The 26,895-nt window shown below is 58.9% G+C and overlaps 11 protein-coding genes across 11 annotated transcripts; 4 read left to right on the top strand and 7 right to left on the bottom strand.

Annotated features, from left to right (window-relative positions):
* Positions 1-2,321: 2,321 nt before the first annotated feature.
* Positions 2,322-4,244, bottom strand: CMQ_2659 (asparaginyl-tRNA synthetase; the record flags this gene model as incomplete). Its single annotated transcript, XM_014316737.1, has 2 exons — positions 2,322-2,448; positions 2,581-4,244. 2 exons carry the CDS (start codon positions 4,242-4,244, stop codon positions 2,322-2,324), a joined length of 1,791 nt encoding a protein of 596 aa, XP_014172212.1.
* Positions 4,245-4,737: 493 nt separating this feature from the next.
* Positions 4,738-6,106, bottom strand: CMQ_2557 (ureohydrolase; the record flags this gene model as incomplete). Its single annotated transcript, XM_014316635.1, has 3 exons — positions 4,738-5,354; positions 5,415-5,874; positions 5,963-6,106. 3 exons carry the CDS (start codon positions 6,104-6,106, stop codon positions 4,738-4,740), a joined length of 1,221 nt encoding a protein of 406 aa, XP_014172110.1.
* A 1,155-nt stretch (positions 6,107-7,261) lies between these two features.
* CMQ_3156 (Rho-like GTPase cdc42) lies at positions 7,262-8,266 on the bottom strand (the record flags this gene model as incomplete). The annotated part of the gene is made up of 4 exons (XM_014317234.1): positions 7,262-7,327; positions 7,398-7,776; positions 7,841-7,960; positions 8,247-8,266. 4 exons carry the CDS (start codon positions 8,264-8,266, stop codon positions 7,262-7,264), a joined length of 585 nt encoding a protein of 194 aa, XP_014172709.1.
* Positions 8,267-10,426: 2,160 nt separating this feature from the next.
* CMQ_3154 (uncharacterized protein) lies at positions 10,427-11,059 on the top strand (the record flags this gene model as incomplete). Its single annotated transcript, XM_014317232.1, has 1 exon — positions 10,427-11,059. One exon carries the CDS (start codon positions 10,427-10,429, stop codon positions 11,057-11,059), a length of 633 nt encoding a protein of 210 aa, XP_014172707.1.
* Positions 11,060-11,112: 53 nt separating this feature from the next.
* Positions 11,113-12,654, bottom strand: CMQ_3235 (mercuric reductase; the record flags this gene model as incomplete). The annotated part of the gene is made up of 2 exons (XM_014317313.1): positions 11,113-11,746; positions 11,852-12,654. The coding sequence occupies 2 exons, from the start codon at positions 12,652-12,654 to the stop codon at positions 11,113-11,115; spliced, it is 1,437 nt and encodes a 478-aa protein (XP_014172788.1).
* Positions 12,655-12,857: 203 nt separating this feature from the next.
* Positions 12,858-14,574, bottom strand: CMQ_3141 (histidine acid phosphatase; the record flags this gene model as incomplete). The annotated part of the gene is made up of 2 exons (XM_014317219.1): positions 12,858-12,971; positions 13,123-14,574. 2 exons carry the CDS (start codon positions 14,572-14,574, stop codon positions 12,858-12,860), a joined length of 1,566 nt encoding a protein of 521 aa, XP_014172694.1.
* A 418-nt stretch (positions 14,575-14,992) lies between these two features.
* CMQ_3181 (pentatricopeptide repeat protein) lies at positions 14,993-17,659 on the top strand (the record flags this gene model as incomplete). The annotated part of the gene is made up of 1 exon (XM_014317259.1): positions 14,993-17,659. One exon carries the CDS (start codon positions 14,993-14,995, stop codon positions 17,657-17,659), a length of 2,667 nt encoding a protein of 888 aa, XP_014172734.1.
* A 163-nt stretch (positions 17,660-17,822) lies between these two features.
* CMQ_3046 (mind kinetochore complex component) lies at positions 17,823-18,993 on the bottom strand (the record flags this gene model as incomplete). Its single annotated transcript, XM_014317124.1, has 2 exons — positions 17,823-18,887; positions 18,940-18,993. 2 exons carry the CDS (start codon positions 18,991-18,993, stop codon positions 17,823-17,825), a joined length of 1,119 nt encoding a protein of 372 aa, XP_014172599.1.
* A 295-nt stretch (positions 18,994-19,288) lies between these two features.
* Positions 19,289-20,407, top strand: CMQ_2517 (uncharacterized protein; the record flags this gene model as incomplete). Its single annotated transcript, XM_014316595.1, has 2 exons — positions 19,289-19,360; positions 19,478-20,407. The coding sequence occupies 2 exons, from the start codon at positions 19,289-19,291 to the stop codon at positions 20,405-20,407; spliced, it is 1,002 nt and encodes a 333-aa protein (XP_014172070.1).
* A 309-nt stretch (positions 20,408-20,716) lies between these two features.
* On the bottom strand, positions 20,717-21,462 carry CMQ_3217 (translationally controlled tumor protein; the record flags this gene model as incomplete). The annotated part of the gene is made up of 4 exons (XM_014317295.1): positions 20,717-20,801; positions 20,854-21,154; positions 21,229-21,340; positions 21,448-21,462. The coding sequence occupies 4 exons, from the start codon at positions 21,460-21,462 to the stop codon at positions 20,717-20,719; spliced, it is 513 nt and encodes a 170-aa protein (XP_014172770.1).
* A 1,338-nt stretch (positions 21,463-22,800) lies between these two features.
* Positions 22,801-24,015, top strand: CMQ_2679 (sphinganine hydroxylase; the record flags this gene model as incomplete). Its single annotated transcript, XM_014316757.1, has 2 exons — positions 22,801-23,494; positions 23,570-24,015. 2 exons carry the CDS (start codon positions 22,801-22,803, stop codon positions 24,013-24,015), a joined length of 1,140 nt encoding a protein of 379 aa, XP_014172232.1.
* Between the last annotated feature and the right edge of the window lie 2,880 nt (positions 24,016-26,895).

Here is a 26,895-nt window from a genome sequence, read left to right as displayed (position 1 = left end):
GCTGCAGGGCTGTTCTTTTCACGGGGAAAAGAAGAAGAATAAAATCGAAATTATAGGTCTGATCGGAAAAGAAATAGACGAATATCCAAAGACGTATGGGACCGAGAGACAACAGGCTGAGCAGACTCGGCTGGGTATATCGAAGAGGTTTTGTCGACGGTGAGCTAGGCAAGCAAATCGAGAATGGTCGGCAGAAGGATGTTTAGCTGGCTGCTCCGTTCGGCGGGAGTGTATTAGTACGCGGCGAACGAGAGAGCTGTGAAGTGGGTGTCCAAATATAATGACAGATGAGAAGAGAAGCCTGGAGGCAGCGAGCACGCGATGGGAGATCGAGGGCGGGTACGCCGGACGGAACTCGAAAGCAAGAGCCCCCGTGGACAGACGGGCGGGCGAAAGAAAGAAGAGAAGCAAAAAAGAAGTGAAGAGATGAAGAGAGCCAGGCGGGAGAGCTGGGATGGGAGAGAGCAAGAGGCGAGAGAAAGAGGAGAAGAAAAAAAAGGCCAAAAAGAGAGCAGTTGGCAAGAAGAGAGGAGGTGCCGAAGAAATAATAAGGAATGTGAAGAAAGAGCGAGGGACGAGAAAAGGAGTTCAGCGAACGGCCTGAGCGGAGGAGGATCGTATGGAGTATCGGTAGGGGAGAAAGAGGTTAGAAGAGAAAGAGAGGAAGCGTGGAGCGTGATTCGCGTGAGGAGCAGGGGTTGGCAGCGGTGGATGGAGAAAAAGGGGTGGGTGCTGGGCCTCTGGCGATTGCCCAAAGCGGACAGGAGAATTTAACTGGGGCGCGCTAAGTTTAATGAGGCCCGTTCAGGGGAAGTCATGGCAGGAGGAGTGCGGTGAAAAGGGCCCTGCAGCGGTGCAGTGGTCGGTAAGACGACTCGTATAGGTTGAATGGAAAAAATTGGCGAGAGAACGGGTACCTGTAACGGTGTGCTGGCCCCACTTGGAGCGGCCAGAAAGAACTGCCAACGGCTAAGCTCGAGCGGAGGGCGCAAAGGCAAGAAAGACGGCAGAGGAAGGGGAAAAGAGAGGGCGAGATGCTTCGGTGCGTGCTCTGTGTCCTCGCAGACCAGCTCTCGATCTTCCGAAAGGGCCGTGTCACTGGGTGCATTGCTGCTTGCGGAGGAGTCCATTGGGCGCTGTGCGCTGTGGGGGGTGGTCCTGGACAAAGGGAAGAAGCCGATGAGAATAAATCGGGGCTGTTGGCAGGGAGCTGCCATACACAGTAAGCTACGGAGTACTATTACACAATAAAGGCAAGATGGGACGGGGAGGAAAAGAGGGGGAGGGGCTTGACGGCATGAGATATCATATCCGAGAACCAGAAAACACCTTTCCAGTTCGATCGTAAGATACAAAGACGACGCGTCTGCCGATGGCCCAACAGCCCCGGTATTTGCAGGCAGGGCGGCCGTGGTGAAAGCATGTCCTCTCTCACAGGAAACATGGTAGCTTGGCGTCAATGATCTCCCAGCGGACATTACTATGTACGAGTCCGGCTCTATGCATTGACCGCCGGGGGAATGGCTCCTCTCGTGGAAGTACGAGTTCAGGCACGTTGTTCCGCACGACACGCCAGCAGAGCTGTAGCAGCTGAAACCAGGAGGCTCTTGCTGGCTACGACGTACGGAGTATGCCGCCAGACAGGCACAACGCCTGAACAGCTGCTCGTACTCGCAGAACGGCACGCCTCTCATGGGGCCACCAGGGGAGTGGGAAGCGAGAAAGGGGCGAGGAGGCAGCCTTAGTGTCTGGGCTACGTCCGGCGACAGCACCTGGACTCGTCATGTCGCAAGGGCCTCGGAGCCCACACGGCAACGAGTACGAGACGGATGTTGCAGCACAGGTGCACCAGCTGGCCGCTGTGCCTGGCAGGCTGCAGGGGCGATGCGATACTATGTATTACACCGTCTCTCACCACAGACGGCGCGAAGGCGAAAAAGCAAAACCAGCAGGAGATAAAAAAAGAACAGATTGCATGGCCTAAACCACCGGCGATGTTTGGGGCGCAAGCAGGGGTAAGAGCTCCCATGGCAGGCTAACCCACTAAAGGCCCACCTACAGGAGAACAGGTCGCCTGCATGGGACTCGTCGTGTACGAGGTACGAGTTCGGGGCATTACGAAGTATCCTACACGAAGATTGTACATGTGTGCTCGTATCTTATCTTTTGTCCAGAGCACGTCTGCCATTACTCATTCGCAGTAGTTCGTATCTTGCGTCGTATTTTGCATGCCATAGGCAATTCCGCCTTTCTGCCCGGATTCCGCAACCAGCACTTTATCTACTCGTAGCCCGATTCTATCAAGACTCCTCCATCGTTTCTCACGGCTTCGCCCGGCCCATGAATCGAGGGTACAGACAGCACGTGCGCACGGTGTGCTGGTTGGCGATCCAGGCGAGGAAGCGTTCCAGTCCGAGTCCGTAACCGCCGTGTGGCGACGTGCCATACCTGGGTATTGTAAGAAGAGGAAGAGGAAAAGAAGGGGGAAAAGAAGGAACAAAGAAGGAAGAAAAAAGGAAGAAAAAAGGAAGGAGAAAAAAATAAGAAAAGAGATGGAAAAAAAGGAAGACAAAAACTCACTTTCGCTGATCCAGATACCAGTAGTACGGCTCCGGGTTGAGGCCCTTGTTCTTGAACGCAGCCAGCAGCTCCTCATAGCCCTCCATGCGCATGGACCCGCCGACGATCTCGCCGACAGTCGGCATCAGCACGTCGACGCTCTCGGTGACGCGCAGGTCGGCCGGGTCCTTCTTCATGTAGAACGCCTTGACCTCGACGGGGAAGTGGGTCAGCAGCACGGGCACGTTGAGGGTGTCGACCATCTTGCGCTCGGCCGCCTCGGCGATGTCGTCGCCAAACACGTGCGGCTGGCCAAACTCGTTGGGCACCGGCGGGTCCTGGGCATTGAGCCAGTCGATCGCGTCGGCATAGCGCATCCGCCGGAACGGCCGCGCCGGCTTGACGAAGCCCGGGTTGAGCAGCTGCACGAGCTCGCGGCCGGCCGGATCCGCCAGCACCGCGTCCACCACGGCGCAGATCATGTCCTCCACGTGCGTCAGCAGGTCCTCGAACACGATCCCGTCCAGCTCCGCCTCGATGTGCGTGTACTCGGCCAGATGGCGCCGCGTCAGGCTCTTCTCGGCCCGGAACGACTTCTCGATGCAGTACACGTCGCCCAGACTCGGCAGACACGTCTCGAGGTACAGCTGCGATGACTGCGTCAGGTACGCGTCCTCGCTGTAGTATGGCACCCGGAAGAGCGTCGAGCCGCCCTCGACCTGCGTCTGCACAAACGCCGGCGGCGACACGGCGGCGATCCGTCGCTGCCGGTACGCCAGCACAAACGACTCGTACAGGATCGATCGCAGCTTCATCACTGCCGACGCCTTGTCGCCGCGCAGCACCAGGTGTCGCTTGTCCAGCATGTCCGCCTCCCACGGATCCTGCTGGCCCGTCGCCACAATGTTCGTAATCGCCTCGGCGTCGCCCGGTGCCCGTCCAAACACCTCGAAGAAGTCCACGTGCAGCTCGCGGCCGTCCGGTGCCGTCGCTCCCTCCGGTACCGTCCGCAGCTCGCCGTACACCCACAGCGATGTCTCCTGCGCAAACAGCAGCGCCTCGTACGTCTGCGTCAGTGGGCCCGCCGCCAGCACACACTGCAGGTAGCCGTATCCGTCCTTGAGCGTGAGGAACGTCGCCTGCTTCTGTGCCCGCAGCCGGTGAATCCGCCCAAACACTCGCACCCGCGTGCCCTTGCTGCCCTTGGCCGCCTCGCCCAGCGGCACGTCCTTCTGCCACAGCTTGATCGTCTTTGCCGCTGGCAGCGTCGTGTCCTCCGACAGCTTCACCAGCTTCGCTGCCTCTAGGTTCTTGGCTCGCTGCTGCCGTTGCTCCTCTTCCTTGGCCTGCGTCTGCTGCAGCTTCGCCAGCTTCTTCTTGTGGCCGTCCAGCAGCGTCTGCGCCTTCTTGGCTGTGCTCTTGGCCGGTGCCTTCCACTGCAGCCGCATAGCCTCGTCTGCTGCGTCGCCACCTGCCGTTGTCGTCGTCGATGCCCGCATTAAATACTCCTTGCCCGTCTTGTCGATGTTCTGGATGTACGCGTAGGCCAGCGACTTGTACGGCTTGGCCTCCGTGCCGTCTGCTGTCTCGTCGTCTATTCCGACATCCGTGTCCACATACACCTTGTCGACTGCCGGTGCTTCCATCTTTGCCACGCGAACAGCCGGTTCTTGCGTCGTTGCCATGTCGATATGGAACGTGGAGAGGGGGCTTAACGCTCTTTGACAGCGACCGTTCTTTATTGCACTTTGACTCGACGACAAGTAATAAAATCAGCATGCACTGGGGCAAAGTCGTCTGTGTCTCCGCGGCAGTATAAGCACGAGCAATTGGCTTTCCTGCGTCTTGTCTGGGTCCTTGGGAGAGAAGGAAGAGTGAAAAAGGGACCCTGATAGTGGGGGTGTAACAAAATATTAAATAGGGCCAAAATGCAGGCGGGGCTCAGCCGATCGTTTGAGTCACCGATTTCCAGGAGCCGTGTTTGAGACTCTCCTATCTAGCCTGAGTCACAGCGATGCGGAAACCCGACAGCTGTGCCGTTGAGAATGTTGTCCGTTCACAAAAACAAGGCATGCTGATTTGCAAAGGTCCCAGATATACAGGATGTACAAGAAATACAAGAAATACAGGAAAAACACGAGCTTTTCGTCCAGATCTAGACCAGTCTAGTCTACTCACCTACAGCTCCTTGACAGCGTGCTGGTCCACAAACGCCAGGTCCTCTTCCACCGCCTCCTTGCCCATCTCGGCCATGCCGCGCTTGACCATGGACGTGATGAACTCGTAGACCACCTGGGCTGCTGCCAGCGCTGTCTCCTCGCCGGCGCCTTGGTATGCCGGCGACACCTCCACGATATCGGCCCCCACAATGTTGAGGCCCTCCAGGCCACGCAGGATGCGGATGAGCTCGCGCGTCGTCCAGCCGCCGGGCTCGGGCGTTCCGGTGCCCGGCGCAAACGCAGGGTCCAGCACGTCAATGTCGACCGACAGGTACACGGGGTCGTCGGTGTTGCCGATGTGGTCGAGGATCGACTGGAGCACGCCCTTGACGCCCATATCGTCCAGGTCGTCCGCGATCAGCCGCACCCAGTTCTGGTCGTCATCTTCGGTGTAGTCGGCGTAGTCGGCGCCCGTCAGCCGCGTCCGCAGACCGGCGTGCACCGACGGCGCGCTGCTGGCGTTGCTCAGGAGACCCTCCCGTCCGGCCAGCCAGAACATGGACCCGTGGTTGAACTGCGCCTGTTCAGACGGCCAGGCCGATGGGTACTTGGACGGATGCCATGTGTCGAGGTGGGCTAAGATGTCAGAATCCGTTCGGGAGGAAAGAGAAAGAAAAGAGGCTTGGGGCAGCTCACCGTCAAAGTGAATCACCCGCAGCGGCTTCCCGTAGATTGTGCGCAGCGCTCGCAACGCTGGCAGTGCCAGGCTGTGATCACCACCGAGCGTGATCAGCCGAGGCCGCGCCAGTACAGACGGCGATGCCGGCGCCCGGCTGCCCAGCTCGGTGAACGCCTCGGTCATCTGGGCCAGCGCCACCGCGTTGTCGATCGGTGTGACCGGAATGTCGCCACAGTCCAGGATACGTGCCCAGCTGAGGTACGGGTTCACACCCGCCCGGTGGTTGAAGCCCCGCATGGCCGACTGCCGGCTGGAGGCTTGGCGGATGGCCCGGGGCCCAAAACGGGCTCCTGGCCGATACGACACCGCCGTGTCAAAGGGAGCCCCGATGATGGCAATGTCATACAGCTCCGACGGTGTCGTCAGGCACTTGACGTAGTCAAGATGGGCATACGAGCCAATTCCGGTGAATGTCCACTAAAAGAGAGGGAAAAACAGAGAGAGAGAAAGAGCCAAGTCAGCTGCAGGAACCGGCACATGGTGGCAACTCGCATCGCAGACGTACGTCTTGCCCCCATTTGCGCTCTAGCTCGGCCAGCTGCTCTTCCGTATACAGGGGGGCATCCTGATGGTGATGGTGACCGCAAGCATCGACACCAGCCAAAGCCAGCCCGGCCAAAAGCCAAGACCCGATGTTGCTGCTTTTCATGCTTCGTTTTGCCAAAGAGTTGGTGTAGAACAACAAAGAATCCGGCTTCCCGACACCAGGCAAGGATCGAGCTTTGTAAGGGGTATATATAGATGCGGCCAAGACAATCGTGCGAATTTCCGTATCCCGATTCCGGTCGTCAGGCAGGGCTTCATTGGAAGTTAGGTAACGCCTACGGAACTACTATCTCTAGAGCCCACCAAAGATAGCTCGACAGAGTAGCTAGGGAAAGTTCATCGGATGCACTTTCCCAAAGAAGGAAAACCTTTTGCACGCAATAACTCCGACAGATAGCGGGGACAGACAATGCTGAGTGACACTTATCCGAAAGAACAAATCCTGTATTACAATTATTTGTCAAGAATGAGATCTGTATAGATCAAGTAGAAAGGTTCAGATGTTTGAAAAATGTCTCAGTTGCACTCCAGATCGCCAAACTCTGTCCTAAATCGACAAAAGGGAAACAAAACCAAAACCGAAAAAATAGGCATATTTCCGCTCCCAAGCTGCAAAACAAGAAGCGTCTGACTTGTGTGAAAATAAGTAGAAAGGATAAGGAGAAGAGATAAGGCGCCGTCCGGATGGAAAGGAAAGTCATGAGTACTACCACTGCTATCGTTGCTCGCTGGCTGCGAAGCCCATCGCGCAGCCCTGCCTGGTGTAATGCACCCAAACAACATTCAGACTCTTGGCAGCACCTCCTGCTTTCCTATCTTGCCGTCGCCAATCCACCCGGATGGTGTCCCCAGATCTGATTTGCAAAGGCCATGTCGAGCGGGCTTTATCGTCATGACATGCCCTCTTGTCGACGCTCTGATCGTCCGAAGAAACCGGTAGAGATATCGCTCGTCGCCATATCGTCTATTATTCTTCACCCCCTCCCCCCACAGTAGCAATAAAATCTAAGTACCTGCTTCCACACAATCTCTCCGAGATGGTCGCCAGGTCGACAGCCAAATGGAATGGATGGTCTCTTCCCACTTTAATATTTGTTTAGTGCTCGCTCCGTCGAGGATATGGTGCCCCACAAGCAGCGACAAGCACCAGTCGCGGAGTATGCAGCAGCAGCGGGGTGTATGAGGTATGTATAAAGAAGACAACGAGAAGAACGGGGAAGACGGGGTACGGGAGTTGGAACAGTTAGATGTAGCTGCACTAAAGCACGAGGCACTTGTGCGACTTCTTCTTTGGTGCAGGGGGCTCCAATGCCGCAACGATTGCCTTGAATATCAATGTTAGTCCATGCCCGTCTGTTCCCCAAGGCGAAACCCACTTCGGTGCGTCGACTTACCTCATCAAAAACGTCCTTCAGCTTGAATTGCGTCAGGGCACTGCACTCGACGTACTTGACAGCGCCGAGATCTTTCGCCATCCGTTCGCCATCCTCCTTCCGTACTGGAGCCATCTTCTGCTTGGCCAGCTTTTCCCGAACGCTGGGATCATCCCTCAGGTCGACCTGCGTGCCCACGATCAGGCAGGGCACGCCGGGACAGTGGTGGTGCACCTCGGGGAACCACTTCTCTCGGACGTTCTCGAACGACGCCGGCGACGTCACGCTGAAGCACACCAGGAAGACGTCGGTTTGCGGATAGGACAGAGGTCGCAGCCGGTCGTAATCTTCCTGTCCAGCCGTATCGAACAAGCCCAGCGTGTAGGGTTCATCGCCGATCCTGCGGAGGGAAACTCCATGTTAACATGCCATACCCACTTTCGGGAATCGGCGCGGGCACTTACATAACGGTGACTGCATAGTTGTCAAAGACAGTTGGAACGTATTCGGAGGGGAACTTGTTCGTTGTGTAACTGATGAGCAGGCAGGTCTTTCCGACCGCACCGTCACCAACGACCACACACCTAGACAAGGCGTGGTCAGCAAAGCCAATCCCTTCGTTTGACCGCCTGCGTGCTGTTCTCGACGAGGCCTGGATTGTCCCGATGCTCTCCTCGCCCGTCCGATTTGGGCTTCCCCCTTTTTTTTAATCCCCGTAGCGTATCTGGCAGAACTGCATTCGGACGTGAATGCGCGTAGAGCCGAGGACCGCATGGAAGCGCATTGCAGCTCCCGGATACGAAAACAAGACGCAACAGAACAGACACCCCGACAGGGTGTGGGAGAACGGGTCGCTTGAGATGGACATACTTGATTGTGGCAACAACCATAGCTGAAACGGTGTAATACTTCCTGGGAAGAGGGCAATGGGGTGAGATACGAATGAGTCGATGGCGCTTCTCGATCGGTGGAGTGGATGAGGTCTGGTAGAGAGTATTGCAGCACCGCCACTAACTCTGTCCTATCAGTTCTGTTCGTTTGGCTGCGTGTCCTGGTCGTTGTTTTCGGTCGGATTGGTAGAGGGCGACGATGGGTCGAGACACGATGGAACAGGTAGGCGGAATAGATTTGTTGGATAAGGCAGCAGGTAGGGTAGGATGGGGAGGGCGGAGGGCAGAAAATGGGGTGGATAGCAATCAGGCCGCAGATTTGGCGTAGGCCTTACTTAGCCTTTAGGCGGTCACTACAAAATCAGGCCTAATACTATGTACTCTGTACAGGCAAAGTGGTCGATAAAAGTGGAGAATGGAAAAGAGGGGTTTGCCGGATTAGCAGAGCGAAGAAGACGGTAAATGCGAGGGACAAGCTCGTCAAGAAGGGAGAGAACGGGACACGAGGGCAGATATGATGAGCGAAGGGGAACTATGGCGGAAAAGGGGGGATGGGGAGATGTAAAGAGGGGACCGAGGGCTCTACGACTACGTCGTAAGGGGGGAGCAAACAGCGCGCGCAAGGGTTTTCCAAAGGGCAGAGGACAGGACACGATAGGGAAGAGCGTACTGAAGAGAGAGCTGGCTGGCTGGCTGGTTGGGCGACTTGGGCGACACAAGCCTCACATTTCTCACAATTACGGAGGGACGACACACTAAATGGTGGGTATGGGTGACAGCGAGGTTAGCCAGCTGCCCAGGGGGTGGTATGTATCTTAAGATATTACTCCGTAGGTTGCTGGTTGAGCTAGCTGACCGCCGGGGCAGATATGCTCTCTCGCTTTGGCCCATCGCAGCATCTTTGTGGATTGGCGCGCAGGTCAGATACGATACGGAGCAGGGCACGGAGCACGGGGTATCCTGCTCTCGCCCTCTTCCTTCCAGAGAGAGGCACGATCGGCGCGATACGCTCTCAGACATGGCCGCGCTGCAGGCGAGAGGATGCGGGAATCTGGGCAGCCTGGGCAGCATGCAGTCTGGAGCCTGAGCTTCTGGCTGGAGCGCATCCGCCCGGTGATTGTGCAGCGCGCGCGGCCTGGAAGGCACCCTGTCTCGCACCTGCCCGGAACGCAGGCGTGCATCGTCGCTGGCCGACTCGCCGGCGAGTGTCAACCAGCACATTCTGTACCGGTCTGGCAGTGCGGCCTGAGGCAGCCACAATGCTCCTCCCTGGGTCGTGCCCGCCTGACATTTGTTGGGCCCAATCTCTTTGGTGAAACGCGGCCCTCGCTCGGAGGCGGTGGAGCTCTTAATACATACGAGTGTGTATCTGCACGGAGCAGGAGGAATTTCGACGAGATCAATTTGTCCTCTGCAGCAGGGACAACGCACCAGACCCGGCGTATTACTCGTCAGATCAGCAGCAATATCTCGCCACCCAGCCATGACGAAGCGGCATCTACATAGCCCAGAGACGCAGATGACCAAAGAGCCGATAGGGTTCGCCCCGACCTGCAAGGACAGACTGCAGCTCGTGCTCCGACAGAGAGATCGTCACTGCCGTTTCATCCTGCCATTGTTCTCTGGCCCTCCGCCTGCACCTTTCCGCATGCGCCAGTGACAGGAGAAAATGCATGCGGACGTATCTGTGCGAGCACTTGTGCACAGGCCAGCGGGCTCGTGCAGCAGTCATTGGCACATAGGCAGCGTCTTATAAGCCCGCCAAGTCCTGAAGCCGTTCGCGGCATCAATCACCGCGTTGGATGTTTCCTCTGTCCTTTCATATCGCTCATGCTCGTAGCGCAGGCTCGTCACACCCGAAATGAAGGAATCGCTCTGTCTTCCGTCATAGGCAAAGCTTGTATCATGGGTCCCGGGCCTTCAATCTGTATCTTCTGCCGCAACTAATTGCTTGCCCAAAGAGGATAGGAGCTGCGTTAGGAGCTCGTGTTCTAGCACCGCGTAATCATGTACCTCGCCTAGTTGCATGAATGCGCGAACTGTTAGATGCATACACCTATCTGCGTTTTGGAAGCCAAGCGATGTTGCGGAGAACTCCGTAATAACTCCATACTCCGTACAAACATTCAGGCAGCCACTTTCACGGCCTATTACAAAACCATGACGTTAGAAAATATAGACGACCTGCTCGTGCGCTATCTCGGCCTTTTGGATGAGTACACACGGCTGCGAGAATCGCTGGTGGCCCGTCAGACTGCTATGTATGGCCAGCTGACCCGAGCGAACTTTGCTGCTGAACGTGGCTTTCGCTACGGTCCAGACCACTTTGACGGTCGCATGCAGGCCACGGCACGCGTCGAAATGTCTTTTAAAGCCGAGGTTAACGGTACGACTGGCGACGTACCGTCTTTTTCCATCTGCAGACCGGCAAAGCCAGTGGCGAAAGAGGAGAGTAGCACGGGCGGAAGCACGGACAAGGCTGGCAATGAGGCCGGCGAGACCGGGAAGAAGGCAGCCAAGGTGGTGCGGCCGCTGCGGGATCCGCTTCAGTGGTTCGGGATGCTGACGCCAATGGCTCTGCGGCTGGCGCAAAAGGAGGCCATCGAGGCGGTAGACAGCATTGTTCCGCGGCTGGCAAGCGTCAACGCCGAGATGGCGGCAGTGGAGATTGAGGTGCGGCGGGCCCGCAAGAAGCGAGCGCGGGCAGAGGCTGCGCGGGAGAAGGAACAGCAAGCAACAGCGGCAGACATGACAAGGCATCTGGACGGAGCGGACTTGGAGACTGCTGCATAGCTGTGCATTTTCCACAAAAGCCTACACTGAACCTTCTTTTCATCCTTTCGCCCTCACTTCAACAAGGCCCAGAGATTGTTGAGGCTCTCGGCCAGACTAGGATGCGCCCAGATGGCGGCTTCAAGGTCCCACCACTTGAGGTCGCCCATCATGGCTGCCTGCACGACGGCCATGACCTCCCCGCCCTCGATGCCGAGACAGGAGAAGCCGAGGGTGTCACCGGTGTCGGCGTCGACGGTGGCCTTCATCATGCCGCGAGTCTCATCGGTCTCCAAGGCCCTGGCGACGTAGCTCATGGGCATGGTGGCGGTCTTGACGTGGCGGTGATGGCCGTGGCCGGACGCAGTGGCCAGGTCGCGCTCGTGCAGGCCGACGTGGCCGAGCTGCGGGTCCGTATAGACGACGTACGGCACGAGACGGCGTGACAGCGAGGTGGCCGTGGTCATGTCTTTTGTGTGGGCCGAGCCTGACGGCAGCAGGTTGGCCTTGAGGATGCGGTAGTCGTCATAGGCCATGTGGGTAAAGGCCGGTCCGCCATGGACGTCTCCGAGAGCATAGACGTCGGGACAGCTGGTGGCAAGACGATCGTCGACGACAATGTGACCACGAGTGGTCGTGCGGATGCCAGCGGCGGCGAGGTTGAGCCGCTCGGTGTTGGGAGTGCGTCCGGCAGCGAGGAGGATGTGGCTGGCGTGGATGACGGAGGTGTCGGCAAGGGAGTCAACCGGGGCGATGTGTACAGCCAGGGGAAGGTGTTTCGAGTCAGACGACGACGACGACGACGACAGTGACACCACCTCGGCCGAGAGGTGGACGGTCATGCCCTCTCCGCGCAGAATGTCGGTGAGACAGGCGGCAACGTCGGGGTCATCGCGTGGCAGCAGCTGGGATGCACGCTGGACAACGGTGACGGCGGCGCCAAGACGCCGGAAGAGCTGGGCGAATTCGAGGCCGACATAGCTGCCACTGACGACAAGCAAGTGACGCGGCACGACATCGAGCTCGAGGATAGACGTCGAGTCCAGCAGGTGCGACCGGTCGGCGACGGCGTCGAGGCCGGGCAGGTTGTTAGGCCAGAGGGGGCGCTCGCCGACGTTGAGGAAGATGCGGTCGGCCTGGAGGGTTGTTTTTGCGGGGGTTTCGGTGGTTTCGGAGATTTCAGAAGTTGCGGAAGTTCCAGCAAGGGTCACGTGCAGCGTCTTGGGCCCGGCAAAAGCGGCCTCGCCGCGGATGAGGTGCACGCCGGCCTTGTGCAGACGCGCCTCACTGCCAGCATGGAACGACGAGACCATGTCGCGCTGGCGCTGGCGCACGCGGCCCATGTCGACGGCGACGACATCATCACGGCCTGGGTCCACGCCGTAGTCACGGGCACGACGCACCAGGTGGGCCATGCGGCCAGACGCGATCAGTGTCTTGGTGGGCGTGCAGCCGACGTTGACACAGGTGCCGCCGACGTGGGCGCGCTCGACGACGGCGGTCTTGCGGCCGGCAGCAGCTAGGGCAATGGCCAGCGGACAGCCCGACTGGCCGGCACCGACGACGACGTCATCGTAGTGAAGGAGGGTGGAGGCGGAGGAGGAGGAGGAAGCCATACCGTGACAGAGCTGGATAGGCGGATGAATTGGAGCTACTGACATAGATGGGAACGAGGAGAGACAGCGACGGGGAGTTATACAAATGGCCATGGAACAGGTCGTAACACATATGATACGGTTCTTGTGGTCATGTCATGCAGGATGTTCCCCCTCATTTAGACGGGAGGATGAGTCAGCCACGGGTAAGGTGATCTAGTCTATCAGAAGCCCGAAGGCTCGGGCTTGTCGGGCAGAGCCTGTGTTCTCAGGTTGCTGTGGCACTGCTGCTTCCAGTTGCGCGGTGTGTACTTGTCGACAATAGCCTTGAAGGCTTTCTAGAGGGTATTAGAGAGGAAGGAGAAGAGAGGAAGAACAACAAAGGAGGAAGGAAGAAGGAAGAAGGAAAAGAATAGAGAGAAAAAGAGAGAAAGAAAGGAAGAAAAGGAAACAAAACAACAAGGAAAGAAAAAAAAAAGAATGGCCTACCAAAGTGCAAAATGACTCGTCACCCTCAAGATGGTTCCCCGGCAGGCGACATCCAGGGATGGTGACAGGCTCGTCGTTGTAGCGGATACGCACGTAGTAGCCGTCGAGCTTCTGCTTCTGGGCATCTGACAGCTCGGGGGACGGCTTGCGGCCGATGGGGGCAGCCGTCTGGCGTCCGGACAAGGCCGAGGGCACGAGGGCAGACCAGCCGGCAGAAGGCTTGGGAGGCGGTGAGGAAGAGGAAGAAGGGCCATGAAACATCTCGAGGGCCAGGTGGCTGGTGAAGGGCGGCCAAGCGTCCATGCGATGGCCAAGGCTGGCAAGAATGGCAGCGAGGGTGGTGTCATGGCAGCCGCTGAGGCCAAAGCGGAACATGTTGTCGGGAGCAGAAGCCGAGGCAGCGACATTTTTGATCTCAGCGTGGCGAACCATGCGAGCGACGAGGTCACCCATGAGGCCGCCGATGCCGAGGGTGCGGTACTCGAGCGACTCGTGGAAGCCGTCAAACCACTCCTGCAGGGCGACGGCGGTGATGTTGTGGCGGACCTGATCGTCATAGAACTCGGGTGGCAGACGGGTGTCGGGACCGTGGGCGAGCGTGGCGTTGACGGTGTCCATGATACCGGAGAGGCGCGGTCGTCCGTCGACGGCGACGCGGGGATTCGAGGGCGGTAGCCAGCGGCCGATCTTGCGGGTGACGAGGGCGAGCTCGGCCGAGTCGTTCCATCGATCGGCGGCTCGCTGGGCGAACGCGCGCGAGAGCTCGGCGAAGCGCCGGCAGTTGCCGTCGTTGGGGAAGAGCGTCTCGTCGGCGGGCTCGCGCGCGATGATCGTGATGGGTTTGACGTCCCGGCCGGCCTGTGGTCTCGTCGTTTCGGGGTAGAGGCCGGAAAAGGCCTGCTGCAGCGATTCGAGTGCGCGTGGAATCGGGGTCGAGCGAAGATAGAAGAGCCGGTCGGCGTCGCCGGGGCCGATGGCTGGCGGTAGGAAGCCTAGCTGTTCCACGTACAGGCGACGCAGCCGGTGACCCAGCCGCAGCGTCGATGCCCGGCCCGGGTCTGTCAGCATGCCCATGTCGCAGAGCGCGTCCAGCTGTCGGTCTTTGTGGTTTCCACGGCCTTCACGGCCTCCCGTTGCCGGCACGGCCGCGTCGTCGCTACCAAACGTCTCTAGCCGCCGTCGCCAGGCCAGCGAGCCCAGCGGCTGCGTTGCCGCCCCTCCGCCGACCACGCCCGGATCCTGGTCGTCCGTCAGCACGGCCGACTGGAAGCGTCGAAAGGCCGAGCAGTACGGCCAGAACGGCTGCAGGCCCGTGTTCTCGAACCGCGGTGACACTGGCGTCCGCTCTCCGTGCCGCATCAGAACCTGCACCAGCTGTAGCTGTAGCCCTGCCGGGTACAGCCGGCCAAGCTCCTCGTCCGTGTACGGCTTGCGTGGAACGAGACTCGTCATCGTGGCCCGTGACGTTGTGCAGTTGTGGCCCAATTGGCTGAGGTGGCGCTGTGTGGTGGTCCGTGTAGACGACCTATGACTGCTGTGAAGGGATACCAGAGCCCCTGCGATACCAAAGAAAGACGACGGCTACACGGCTGACCAGCGGATGAGAGAGAGGACAGCGCGATGCCTCCGTCGTGTCTCTAGTACTTCGGAATAGTGATTAGTCATCAAGCGTATACGCCAGCAGGCCCCGCTGCCAGCGGTGAAAGGGTCCACACGGCCGATCGCTCTGGCAGAAAGGGAAGGTGCGCCGCAGTGCGAGGAAAAATAGCTGCTTGGAGACGAGCGAATGCAAAGGTCTTGAGCAGAGACAAGTCCCAACAGCACCGCAACACGGAGTGCGCATCACGCATCACGCATCACGCCCGCATCGATGAGGGAGTCCCGGGCGATCTGTCTTGCCTGCCGCGTGAGGCTGTCGTCGCAGGCTGCCCACGCCGCGGTGGCAGCAGCAGCGGCAACGACTCTCCGAGGACCATGGCACACAGCTGTTGGCAGAGGGAGAGCAGCCAGCTTCTCGGCAGCTCCAAGAAAGAGGCGTCCACGGCAGCTCGACGACGGTGCCCTGGCCGTCTTCCGAGACGTTGTAGAGAAGCAGGAGGGACAGCAGCCACCAGCAGGAAGGTCCCTCGCAGGCGGTACAGAGCTTTACCAGCAGCTGGTGAAGCTGACACAGCTACAGTCAGAGCCGGCCGTTACCATTGCGGAGCTGTACGCCTTCTTCGACAGCCAGATGTACCCGCTGATGGCCGAGGCGCCGCGCGACCTGCCCAACATCTTCAAGCAGGCAGCCCGCAAGCTGGTGCACGAAGTTTCGGCAGCCCGCCAGCGTGACTACCGGACGGGTGACCTGCCGTCGGTGGCACGCATCACGCAGGTGCGTCGCCAGCTGGACCTGCTCAACATGCCGGAGCTGTGGGTGCCGCTGGTGCTGGGTCTGGTGGAGGAGGTTTTGTCGACGAGGCAGGACGAGGAGCTGGCCGGGAGTCGTGCTGTCCGGCTGGATGATCTGGTGCAGGCCTGGCGAATCTTCAGCCTGCCCGATATGGTGGTGGCCGATGAGGAGGCACTGGGCCAGGAGGCGGCCGACTCGTTCCGGCTGCCCACACCCGACGCCATGCTGCTGGCAAGATACGCCCGCCAGCGCAACCTGAAGCTGGGGCTGGCTGGGCTGTTTCCGCGCTACGCACCGCGCAGCCTGAAGCCGGTGGTCCCGGCCGTGCTGGCGACGTACGCGCTGCTGACGGACCCGGACGTGGTTGGCGGGGTGGCCGAGGCCGAGGTCAAGACGAGGGCGCACGAGTTTCTCGAGGCCATCGAGGCCATTCTGGCGGCCGTGCCGGTCGACCGGGCGGCTGTGGCAGACATGTTCGTGGCGCGGCCAGACCTGGGCGCCTACGTGCTGGGGCGATGGCCCTTGTCGGAAACGAGCCGTGAGAGCGACAGCAGCAGCAGCAGCAGCAGCAGCAACAAGCAGCAGCTGGGCCCAATGCCACGACCGCGGGGCCGATCATCGTCGCTAGACGCCGTCCACGGGCAGCTGAGCCAGGCACTGCGGGCACGCAACCTGGGGGCGTGCGAGGCGGCCTGGGACGTGTTCTGGTCGTCGGTGACGGTGCCGGACGCAGACGGGGCGGACCGGTTGCGGCAGAGCGCAGAGCTGTTTGACTATTTCATCATGGCGTTTGCGACGATGCGGCAGCCGGATCGGGCGATTGGGATCTGGAACCTGATGGCGCTGGCGGGCGTGACGCCGACGCTGCGCACGTGGACGTCCTTTATGGAGGGCTGCAAGCGGGCGTCGAATCCGACGGGGATCCGCAATATTTGGGACAAGCTGGTGGCGTCAGGCATGCCGATGGACACGGCCGTGTGGACGGCGCGGATCTCAGGGCTGATCCAAGCCGGCGAGGCCGAGGCAGGCATCCGCGCGCTGGAGGAGATGCAAGAGTTGTGGGAGGCGGCGAATGCAGACACAAAGACAAAGACAAAGACGACTGCGGTGAAGCCGACGATTGGGCCGGTCAACGCGGCCATTGTTGGGCTGCTGCGACGCGGCGACCTGGGGGCGGCACGGCAGATTCTCGGGTGGGCTGGACGACATGGGATCGCACCCGATCTGATCACGTTCAACACGATCCTACGACCACTCGTGCGCGAGGGCCGCGGCGACGAGGTGGCCGGGCTGCTGGAGATGATGGCGCGGCTGGGCATGCAGCCGGACGAGGCGACCGTGACGGTGCTACTGGAGGGAGCATTGGGAGGAGGAGGAGGAGGTGGTGGCCGGAGAGGGCAGAGAGGCCGGGGAGGCGAATCCAAAAACAGCCACCGTGACCTCGAAGACACGGTCCGATGGATGCTGGCAGTTGTCGAGGCGTCTGGCCTGGTGGCCAACCAACAGACGTATGCCAAGATGGTGCACCTGCTGCTGCAGGAGGGCGGCAGCGACGGCCAGCATCAGGAGCAGGTGGACACGGCCGTTGAGGTGGTGTTGGCCCACATGGCTGCACGCGGGCTATCGCTGTCATCGCATGTCTGCACGATCCTGGCAGAACACTACTTTTCACAGCGGCCTCCGGACCTGGAGGCGGTGCGGGCGCTGATCGAGACGGGGATGAGGAGGGGGGAGCGAATGGAGGGGAGTAGGGAAGAGGGTGAGGGAGAGGGTGAGGAAGCGCAGATGGCCCCGAGAGCACAGAGAGCCAACATCCCAATCCATCGTCACCGTCTCCGGCCTCCGCAGTTCGACCGGGTCTTTTGGGAATGCGTCGTCAGCGGATTCGCCCGGGTCGACGACACGGTCAGCGCGCAGCGCTACTTTGAGCACATTGCCGACTCGCAGTCGGTGACGCCATCGACGCTCGAAAGCCTGCTGCGCGCACTCGTGCGGAACGCCGACTGGGAGGCTGCTGCCCGGCTAGTCGCCAAGGTCCAGGCCCAGAAGATGTTGCTGGCGCAGGACGGCGAGACAGTGCGGGCTCGCCCGTTCCGGCACCGGTTCTGGCACCTGGCTGCAGAGCACGGCCTGTTGCAGCAGTGAGCAGACTGACTACGAGAGTACGAGAGTACGTGTACTGGGTATAAGCCGAGTATTAGCCGTAAAGCCCAGATTCTGGTATATAATCACATTAGTCATCAATCACCCAATCCGAATCGCCCTTGTCTATGCCATGCCCAGTCCCAACCGAAAGAGCAGTATGGAGCTACGACTGGTCCATAGCCTCGCCGTCTGTAGTTTCGTCTGGCCGCCGGTGTTCCCGCAGGATGCTGAGGATGTTGGAGAGCGCGTCGGGCTCGACGGCCAAGGTGCTGTTGCTGTTCAAATCGCCGACCGTCTGCTGGCTGTTGGATTGCACGAGCTCTCCATGGCGGCCGAGTCCCAGTCCGCGGGTCCGCTCCAGATGTTTGCGCGTAGCCCCCTCGACGTACTCGAGCCGCTCGCGGCGCCACGACTTGGGGTCGTGGGGGTCGTCGTGTTCGTTGTCAGCCTTGGCACTGATACTGGTGCTCCTGTCCTCCAGTCCGGGCGCCATCTGCCGCAACGTGCCCGACAGCTGACGCAGCGCCGGCAGCTGCGACAGGGCAAAGGCCGTTGTCGTGGTCAGTGGTGCGGCCACGTCGCTCTCGGTCAGCGGACCACGGTCCAGCAAAAAGCCGAAGTGGGACGCCGGCTCCGGCGATGGTTCGCTCTTCGCGACATCGGCTCCGGCTCCAGCTTCAGCTTCGGCTTCGGTCGTGACGCCAGCAAGAACGCGCAGCTGGGCCAGCATCACGTCGTTGCGGGCCGTCTCGGCCTCCAGCAGGCTGCCGAGCTGCAGGCTGGCCTGCAGACGGCGGTGCAGACGGGCAATGGCAACATCCGAGGGGGGAAGATCCTTTCCTTGTTCTTCTCCTCTTTCTCCTCCTTCTCCCTCTCCTCCTACCTCCCCAAAATCTAACCCCTCATAGTGCGCCAGCCGGATCCAGTCGCGGTCCTCCGGCTGCACGCACAGAATGTTGCGCATCACGTACAGCTCAAACTTGTCAAAGTTGCGGTCGATGGACGCACACAGCAGCGTCTCCAGCTGGTGCGTCCCGTTCTCGACTTCGTGGCGGTGCGCCTCGGCCGCCGCCGCTTCGGCTGCCGCCCGATCCTCCGGCCGCGACGCCTTCTTGGCCGCCTTGAATCCGAGGCTGGCCGGTGGCTGCCGCAGGAGCGCCTGCTCGACGCTGCTCACAGCCCGCTCGGCCAGGATGTTGACGCTGTTGATAATGTCATCCAGGAGACTCTGCCAACGCAATTAGCCGAGACCGACAGCACAATCGGGCAGTGGCACGCACCACGGGAGGATAGCCAAAGTGCTCCGTGAGCAGCTCCGTGTCTGAGGAAGCCATGCTGCTTGTGGCCGTACGAGCATCTCACAGAATACTCCGTATGGGCCGTCAATCTCCAGCGCGACGCGTCCTCGATTGCGGAAAGGTGGGGACGTAACGTGCTCTCGTGGATACCTAAATCGCAAGGCGCCCACTTTTTTCTACGCCATGCTCCGTACTCGTACTCCGTTCTCCGTAGTTTATACTACTTTACGGAGTATGTAGCCACAGGCTCAGAGCCTCCATCTAGACAAAGAGGATTGCATCGACGCAACTGCTCTGCTATTCCCTCCCCGCCAACGACCAGCCGCCGATCATGTCGGGCTTTTCCAGTGTGATGAAAAAGGGCTGGCATCCGGACAAAGAAAAGCCGTTGAAGAAGCAGGTGGTGAGTTCAGGGGAAGAGGAAAATGGAAAAGAAGAAGAAAAGAAGAAAAGAAAAAGGACAAGAAAAAAAAGAATACGGAACAGGGAGGGCTGCCTGCTGACACCAACGCTCACACAGTCTGGCTTCCTCCGACGCGACGACGACTCGTCTGAACACGTCACCAACCATGTCTCGCGGCCCATCTCGTCGCTGAGGGATCCGGCTTCCTTTGGGCCGCCACCCCGACACGTTGCTCTGGGTGGTGGAGATCGCGACAGCACCGACAGAGCTGTCCGTCCACCGCTTCCTGTTCGCCCAGGCAGCAACTACAGCAGGACCTCGCCCGCTGCCGATGACACCACCGATCCCGACGACCCGCCACTGCCTCCTCGACCCTTTCGCACCGACACCACCGGTCTCTCGACCGCACATCTGCCACCGCCTCCTCTTCGTCGAGACGGCGCCGGCAGCCGCTCTCCATCTCCATCTCCGTCCTCTGCTCGATCAGCTCCATCAACCGCCAAGCCGCCCGGCCTTCCTCCCCGACTGCCCCCCCGCTCGCCAGCTCCGGCTGCTGCGAGCCCACATCCACCGCCCCCAACACGATCTGTCGTGGCTGCTCCTCCCAGCGACGGCTACCTCAACCAGGCTGCCATCGGCAGGCTGGGCAGTGCCGGCATCTCCGTCCCCGGATTCGGCATCGGCGGCAGCACGTCCGCCCAGCACTCTGCCCGCTCCACCGCCTTCTCGGCCATCGCATCGGCTGCCTCGTCCACCGCTTCCCAGCCAGCACCAACATCAGCACACCCTGCTACGGCTCACAGCGTTGTCGCCGCCGCCTCCGCCGCCGCCCCCCAGATGAACGAACTGCAGGCCCGCTTTGCCAAGATGGGAACCGGCGCATCCTCTGGTCTGGCTGCAGCAAAAAAGAAGCCGCCACCACCGCCGCCGGGCAAGAAAAAGCCTGGTCTCGCTACCGGGGGCCCCCCACCTCCTGCGTCAACGGCCGACAGCGACGGTGACGAGCCACCTCCCATTCCCATGGCAACGCGGCCGCAGAAGTGGTGAGACCAGTTTGTGGAGCCGTATGAACGTTTCATCCTCGGCGTTTTACGGACACCATATCATGATGCAGCACCGGCAGATGCTGGAAAATACATACAAGTAGTTTGCACCTAGACCCTCCAATTGGTATGATTCAAAAAGAAAATGGCCCCGCTCTATGTGGCTACGGGCGTCCTGTGTAAAGGACCGTCTTACATCAACTCGACAGGCAGAAAATGTTCTTTCTTGTATAATTTGGTGGCTGATAGCAACAGGCACAAAGAACACTGACAGCCGCTATACGTGGTACATCGTAAAAGATCGGTCGGTGCCTTACACCTTCATGCCGGTCAGACCGTGCTTCCAGGCAATGATGTAGGGCGTCGTGCCGTCCTCGCGGTAGTTCAGCAGAACAACCCTGGATGAGTCAGCAACAAAGCAAATCAAGGCGCCAGAGGGGGGAAACGTACATTGCGTCCGGGTTCATCGACTCGCCGGTGTAGAACTCAAAGTCCTTGAAGTTGGGCAGCAGCGTGTTCTTGACGAACTTCTGCGCACCAGTCTCAAACGCCTTGATCTCCTCCTCCGACTTGCCCGTCTCCTGCATCTTGCTCTTGACCGACTTCAGGTAGCCCTTGAGGTAGCTGAGGTACGACTTCTTGTCAAACGACGTCGACTGCAGCCGGAACGAGTGCACAATGTTGTTGACCCGCACAGCCGAGTCCTCGGTGCCCTCGTCAGCCTCCTCGGCAGACGCATTGGCGCCAATGTCTGCAAAACATCCCATCGTCAGCCGCCCGCTCTTTCATCATGCTGCCAAGGGTGGAGACAACGTCTTGACATACCAACATCGACAGCACCCTCGGTGATCATGGCGCAGTCAGCCTCGAAGACAATGTCGTCAACCTCCTTGAGGTCGAACGAGTCCGAGATAATCTCGTCATCGCTAAGAATGTCCTGCAAACCAATCTGTCTTAGCCAACTTCTTCCTCACAACGAGTCTGAGGCGGGGATATGCTCGGCCTTTCTGCCAAAGGTAGTGGCTCTCCTCTGCTGTCTCCTACCTTGTAGATGATCATGTTGGCGGTGTGCAGGACAGAACGGGTGAGTGATCGGGTGGTGGGCTTTCGAAAAGGGAGAGACAAATAGGAAGGGAAAAGATGAAGAAACCTTCTTATACCGACTAGCCTCTCGCAAATAGTGAAAAACACACAGGCTAACGAGGGGCAAAAGACATGAAAAAAAAATGGCCAAAAAAAGTGGGAAGCACATTTTGGCGGGGTATTGTCTCCAAGCCTCGAGCAGCCCGCCGGCGCTAGCATGCTTGAAGACTAGCTCTCAGCCATGTGGCAGACCAATGACAGGCTCGCCGACAGTTTCGTCCTGAGGCAGTATCCGAATTGCGGGTCTATACGAGCCACAGACACTAGCCACGCTACAAGCCACATTCTACTCCGTAATTGCAATTGTGGTCCGTCGATCATGCACACGAGATCGGCTGACACGCGCTTCCGTTGTCGAGCCACTCTCGTCCTCCTCAAACGGACGCGTCTATCTAAGGCGACAGAAACAGCAGGACCATCCGCGTCTTGCTACCGGCGCGCTGAGCCGTGTGCGTCACCGACTTTTAAAGTCCCTAATTCCCGCAGCCTTGACCACGTGTACGAGTAAGAAGCTCAGTAGGTCGCGGCCTTTGCAAAGCCCGGTCCCAGACCCCCGGCATTTGGTGGTCCGACGTGGAGTGGCAACGCCAGCAACAGGAGAGAATTCGGCCGCCCCTCAGGCGAAATTGCCTTCCCCCCCGGAACACGCCCTGGAAAACAGCGTAGAAAGACCCTACAGCGTTGCGCCACGGCAGTTGATCAGCGACCCCACCACTGTTTTTCGGCTCTGGCTCGTACACTCCAGGGTGTTTTCGCGCTCGCTGCAGCAGGCCAATCTCCTCTCCTCACGTCATTTCCTTTCCCGGCGCCCTTGCACTCCTTTATCAGGCAAATCCCTCCTTTTTCGTCTGCCGCCTCTCGTCAACCTCCTCGGCTTCACCACCACGTCGCACGACCCGAACTCTGTAAACGACCGACTGCCATTCCACCTGGTTCAGCCTCGTGCTGTCCACCGCCTGTTCTTCCGCACCGCCGTCTCTCTCTGTCCCCTCCCCATCGTCCGCGCCCGGACGTTCCGATCTCTCGCCTGGTTTCGTTTTTTTAAAAAGGCCCCCTTGCCCCCCCTTCTCCTGACACTCTCCTCTCTTCTCCTCTCTCCACATCTTCAAGACTCTCCTTCGTCTTGCCGAACCCGTTGTCTTCCTTTTCAGTCAGGAAAAAGGAAGTGGCTCTTGTCCGCCCGTTTCTGCAACGACCCGTGGCGATCCACCCCCTTTTTTTTCCGTGATCGATTCTCGTCAGAGATTTCGTATCATGAGCAACATCACATTCGGCATGGCCAACGGCACAGCCGCCGGCGACCTGCCGCCGTTGCCGGCCTACACCTCGACACCGCTTCCCGACCTCCTCCCCTTCATCTCCGACTTTTGGCTGTCCGCCATCCTGCCGCACATCGGCTACTGGATCCTCTCCTCCATCTTCCACCTGATCGATACCTATGACCTGTTCCCGCAGTACCGTCTGCACACTCCCGAGGAGATCAGCACACGCAACAAAGCCACGCGCCTCGTGGTGGCCCGCGACGTCATTGTCGAGCAGATCATTCAGATCGCCTCAACCATGGTTCTATCTATGACCGAGCCGACCCAGATGACCGGCATGGAGGACTACGACGTTGCCGTGTGGGCCCAGCGCATCCGCATCGCCCAGCGCGCCCTGCCGACCATGTTGGGCATCTTCGGCCTCAACGCCGGCGCGCTCGCCAAGAGCATGTCGGCTTCGCACCCGCTCCTGGCCGGCGCTCTCGCCGGTGGCCACTACGCCCAGTCCATCGGCAGTGCTGCAGGCATCGTCGAGGTTCCTGCCTTTGCCAGTTGGGAGGTCACGCTGGCCAAGGCCATCTACTGGGTCGCCATCCCGACCGTCCAGTTCTGGTTCGCCGTCTTTGTCCTGGACGGGTGGCAGTACTTCTGGCACCGTCTGATGCACGTAAACAAGTGGATGTATGGTATGTATATCATGTTTGACTGACTCCTATCTCGCTGCCCCTCCTTCGGCCTCGTACTGACTGTCTCCTGCTCAGTCAACTGGCACTCCCGCCACCACCGTCTTTATGTTCCGTATGCGTACGGCGCGCTCTACAACCACCCCATGGAGGGCTTTGTGCTGGACACGGTCGGTGCCGGCCTCGCTTACAAGTGTGCCTTCCTGTCGTCGCGCCTGGGCATGCTCTTCTTCGTCTTCAGCACGATGAAGACTGTGGACGACCACTGTGGCTATGCCTTGCCCTGGGACCCCCTGCAGAACATTACCAGCAACAACGCTGCCTACCACGACATCCACCACCAGGGCTGGGGCATCAAGACCAACTTCTCACAGCCGTTCTTCACCTTCTGGGACCGCATTCTGGGCACCATGTGGGAGGGCGAGACTGAGCTCAAGTATGCCCGCGACCGCGAGAGCGCGGCGAAGAAGTACAAGGAAATGGCTCTGGCAGCTGCCGACCAGAAGGCTGGAAAGGCTCAGTAGGGACGAGACGACCACCAACAGTGTTTCCTTTGGCCTGCCTCGAGAAGCCGCCATGGCATCTGCTCATTCGCTTCTAATCCTTCATTTGTTTTCATCCTCTCTACCTTTGTCCGTACTCTATTTAGTCACACCTTCTCTTTCACTTCATGGTTGTGTTGCTGGGGGGTTCTTTCACCCACCTCCCTTCCCCTGGCTTTCAGGGATAGTGCAGGTTACGATGGGAGGCAAGGCTTCTTTTTGGGCGTCGAGCAGGCGTTGTTTGTCTCTTGTAATATGGCTCTTTGTTGCTTATTCGTTTTTTTGCTTTGGCAGAAGTGCATTGTCTTCTCTCGGTTCGCTCCCTCGACTTTGGGGCTGGGTATGAATATTTCGGCACCACAGAAGTGCACTACGACAAGACCATGCATCGATCTGATTTGCAGCTGCATGGCACCCAAAGGACAAAAATATGAAAACTACCAAACACCAAAACACATCGATGAGACGGCAAAATTGTCACGCTCAAATAGAAACTGGAACGGGTGCTTTTGATACGGGAGATGCGCGTATACGAAAACGAACGGCAAGAAAGCCGGCCAAACGGGTATGGGATACAATGCTCGACAGGTGCAATAGCGAGTGGATGCACCACTCACAGATATAATGATAATATAGTCAAATTCTTTACACAACCCATATACAGCAGAACCGCCAGCGCACGCCGCATGTGAAACCTCTCAGTCGTTTGGGCAAGTCCCGTGCGCTACATGTGGCACCAAGACTGATCGTGGGAGCGGTCTGCGAAAGCAACCGGAGCAGCCCAAAGACAGCCGGACTCCGTTCAGGCCCGAAGAGCAAGTAGATCAACGGGGGGGTGGAGGCGCGGATTCGGCTTTCTGTCCAGCCTCACTGCAACGATGTCACCGCTGTTCCTGTCTCGTATGCAAGCACTATGAGACCGTGTAGTAATGTACTTTATAAAAATTTGTAGGGGCTGATCCGCGTGGTGCGAGCACAGAAGCACGCCGTAGCCATGCTGACTGTCCTTCCTTAGCAGGAACGAGTACGAGTACGTCGTAGGAGTATCAGACGCAGAGTTCATCGTTACGTACGGAGTACATACTGCGGTACACCATGACTCTCTCGTAAGACGGAAGAAGTCGGTCTGCTCAGAAACAGCGAGCCCACCAAGACCGGGAGATATCTCGATACTATGGAGTATTCCGTACGGAGTGCGGACAGCTGTTGAGCCCGATCTCTGCACAGCACAAGTATGGAAGCACGACGTCGGATTGGTGGAAGTAAGACGTTTCGAAAGGCAGCGTGGGTCCCCAGGTTAAAGGCCGCACGTCTTTGTGTTTTAGATAGTAGCACTGTCCCATTGTTTTTCACTGCCCGAGTTGCGCGTCGCCTCGTACGGCATGATTTTCAATGGCTCGACTCTCTGCAGCGAAGAGAGATTTGCCTGATGGGCAGACGTACGTCGTACGGAGTACGAGTGCGGCCACTCCGTGTCCCACAATATCGCAGAACGTCGCTCAGCGTCCATTTCTCGCTGCATTGGATCTGCCAAAGGGCTGTTACACGTGCTTATTCGTCATTTGATGTCAATCTCTTGGGCTGGAACGCCAACGTCGATGTCGAAATGCTCATGTTTGACTTCCCTTGTCCTTCCAGCGCTTCTCGCAGACGACTGGCTCGCGCTCGCAGTCTTCGTGCTGTCCATGTTTTGGTAGACGCTACCGGGAGATTGCTTCAGGTGCCTGCTGCATGAACGCTGCACCCTATTGGCTGGAAAGCGAGCTTGCAGGGGTGACTGTCCATCTTCAGCTGGAAATCCGCCGCCCCGCTGCCCGCTCTCAGGGCGCAACTTACCTCATCTTCCTTCCGGGTGGCTGTGCGGGAATAATGCTCCTGCTACATAGTACAATAGGCACTGTAATTGTGCTGCCTTTCGGCCCCGCAAGACGTGCAGGACAGGCACCACCGCGAGATAAGATCAGTCACAAAACACTCTGGCAGCTCGGCTTGCATTGTCAGATACAGTAATGACAAGCTAGTTCGAAAGGACCGGCTGGACAACCCTCGCTGCAAGGATCGACGGGGCAACGGGGCGATATGGGCAAAACAGGAGGCGTCCACACCCCGAATTGGGACGAGCTCGTCTGAAATTTGCAGCTGGAAACAGGCACAACGCCCTAGTGTGTCGGCTTCTGAGCTAGCCTCTTGCTTAACTGTTGTCCGCCAGCCGCCGGCCAATATAATAACTGAATGGCCTCCCTTTCGTCGCAGCCAGCGAAGCCATGACCACCTTTAGTTCCAGAGCCTCCGGGGATGACGATTTGGCCTTCCCGCGACGCTGCTTCAATCTCGTCGTGTCTCGGCTTTGACGTCGTGATCGTGTTCCTTTCACAGCGTACCCTGGTCCTGAGTAGGAAACAATAAGCGCCGTCTTCTGGTCCTCCCCACCACAACCAACGCCGCCATTCAGCTTCAAGCCTTCGACGCACGGCGCTTCCGGAAACCGAGCAGAACAACCGGCACGGCACGTTCATTGTCATTGGTCCGTCTTACCACTTGCGCAACCCAGCAACCGCTGCCTTTTGAAACGACACCCTCGATCGCATCCGTGACGACGTGATAGGCGAGTGCGCAAGACAAGCGATCAAGCGATCAACAACTGCGTGTTCCGTGTTTTAGGAATCTTGGGTTGTCGTGGAGAAGCTCAAGCGCTGTTCGATTTCTTCAATCTGCCCCTTCTGGTGTGTCGACTGCGATTTTGCCGCTGACCTGTCGTGTTCCATCGCCTCAAACTGCCGACATACTCGGTCGCACTGGGTCGGAAGCCAGACTTCCCATCCCCTTTCATCTTCTTTTACCGTCTTTTTATAAACACAGCTT

This window comes from Grosmannia clavigera (assembly GCF_000143105.1).
Source record: "Grosmannia clavigera kw1407 unplaced genomic scaffold GCSC_144, whole genome shotgun sequence".
Classification (NCBI taxonomy): Eukaryota; Fungi; Ascomycota; class Sordariomycetes; order Ophiostomatales; family Ophiostomataceae; genus Leptographium; species Leptographium clavigerum.
The sequence above is the reverse complement of the archived record's forward strand: the minus strand, read 5'-3'. Positions and strand labels throughout refer to the sequence as shown.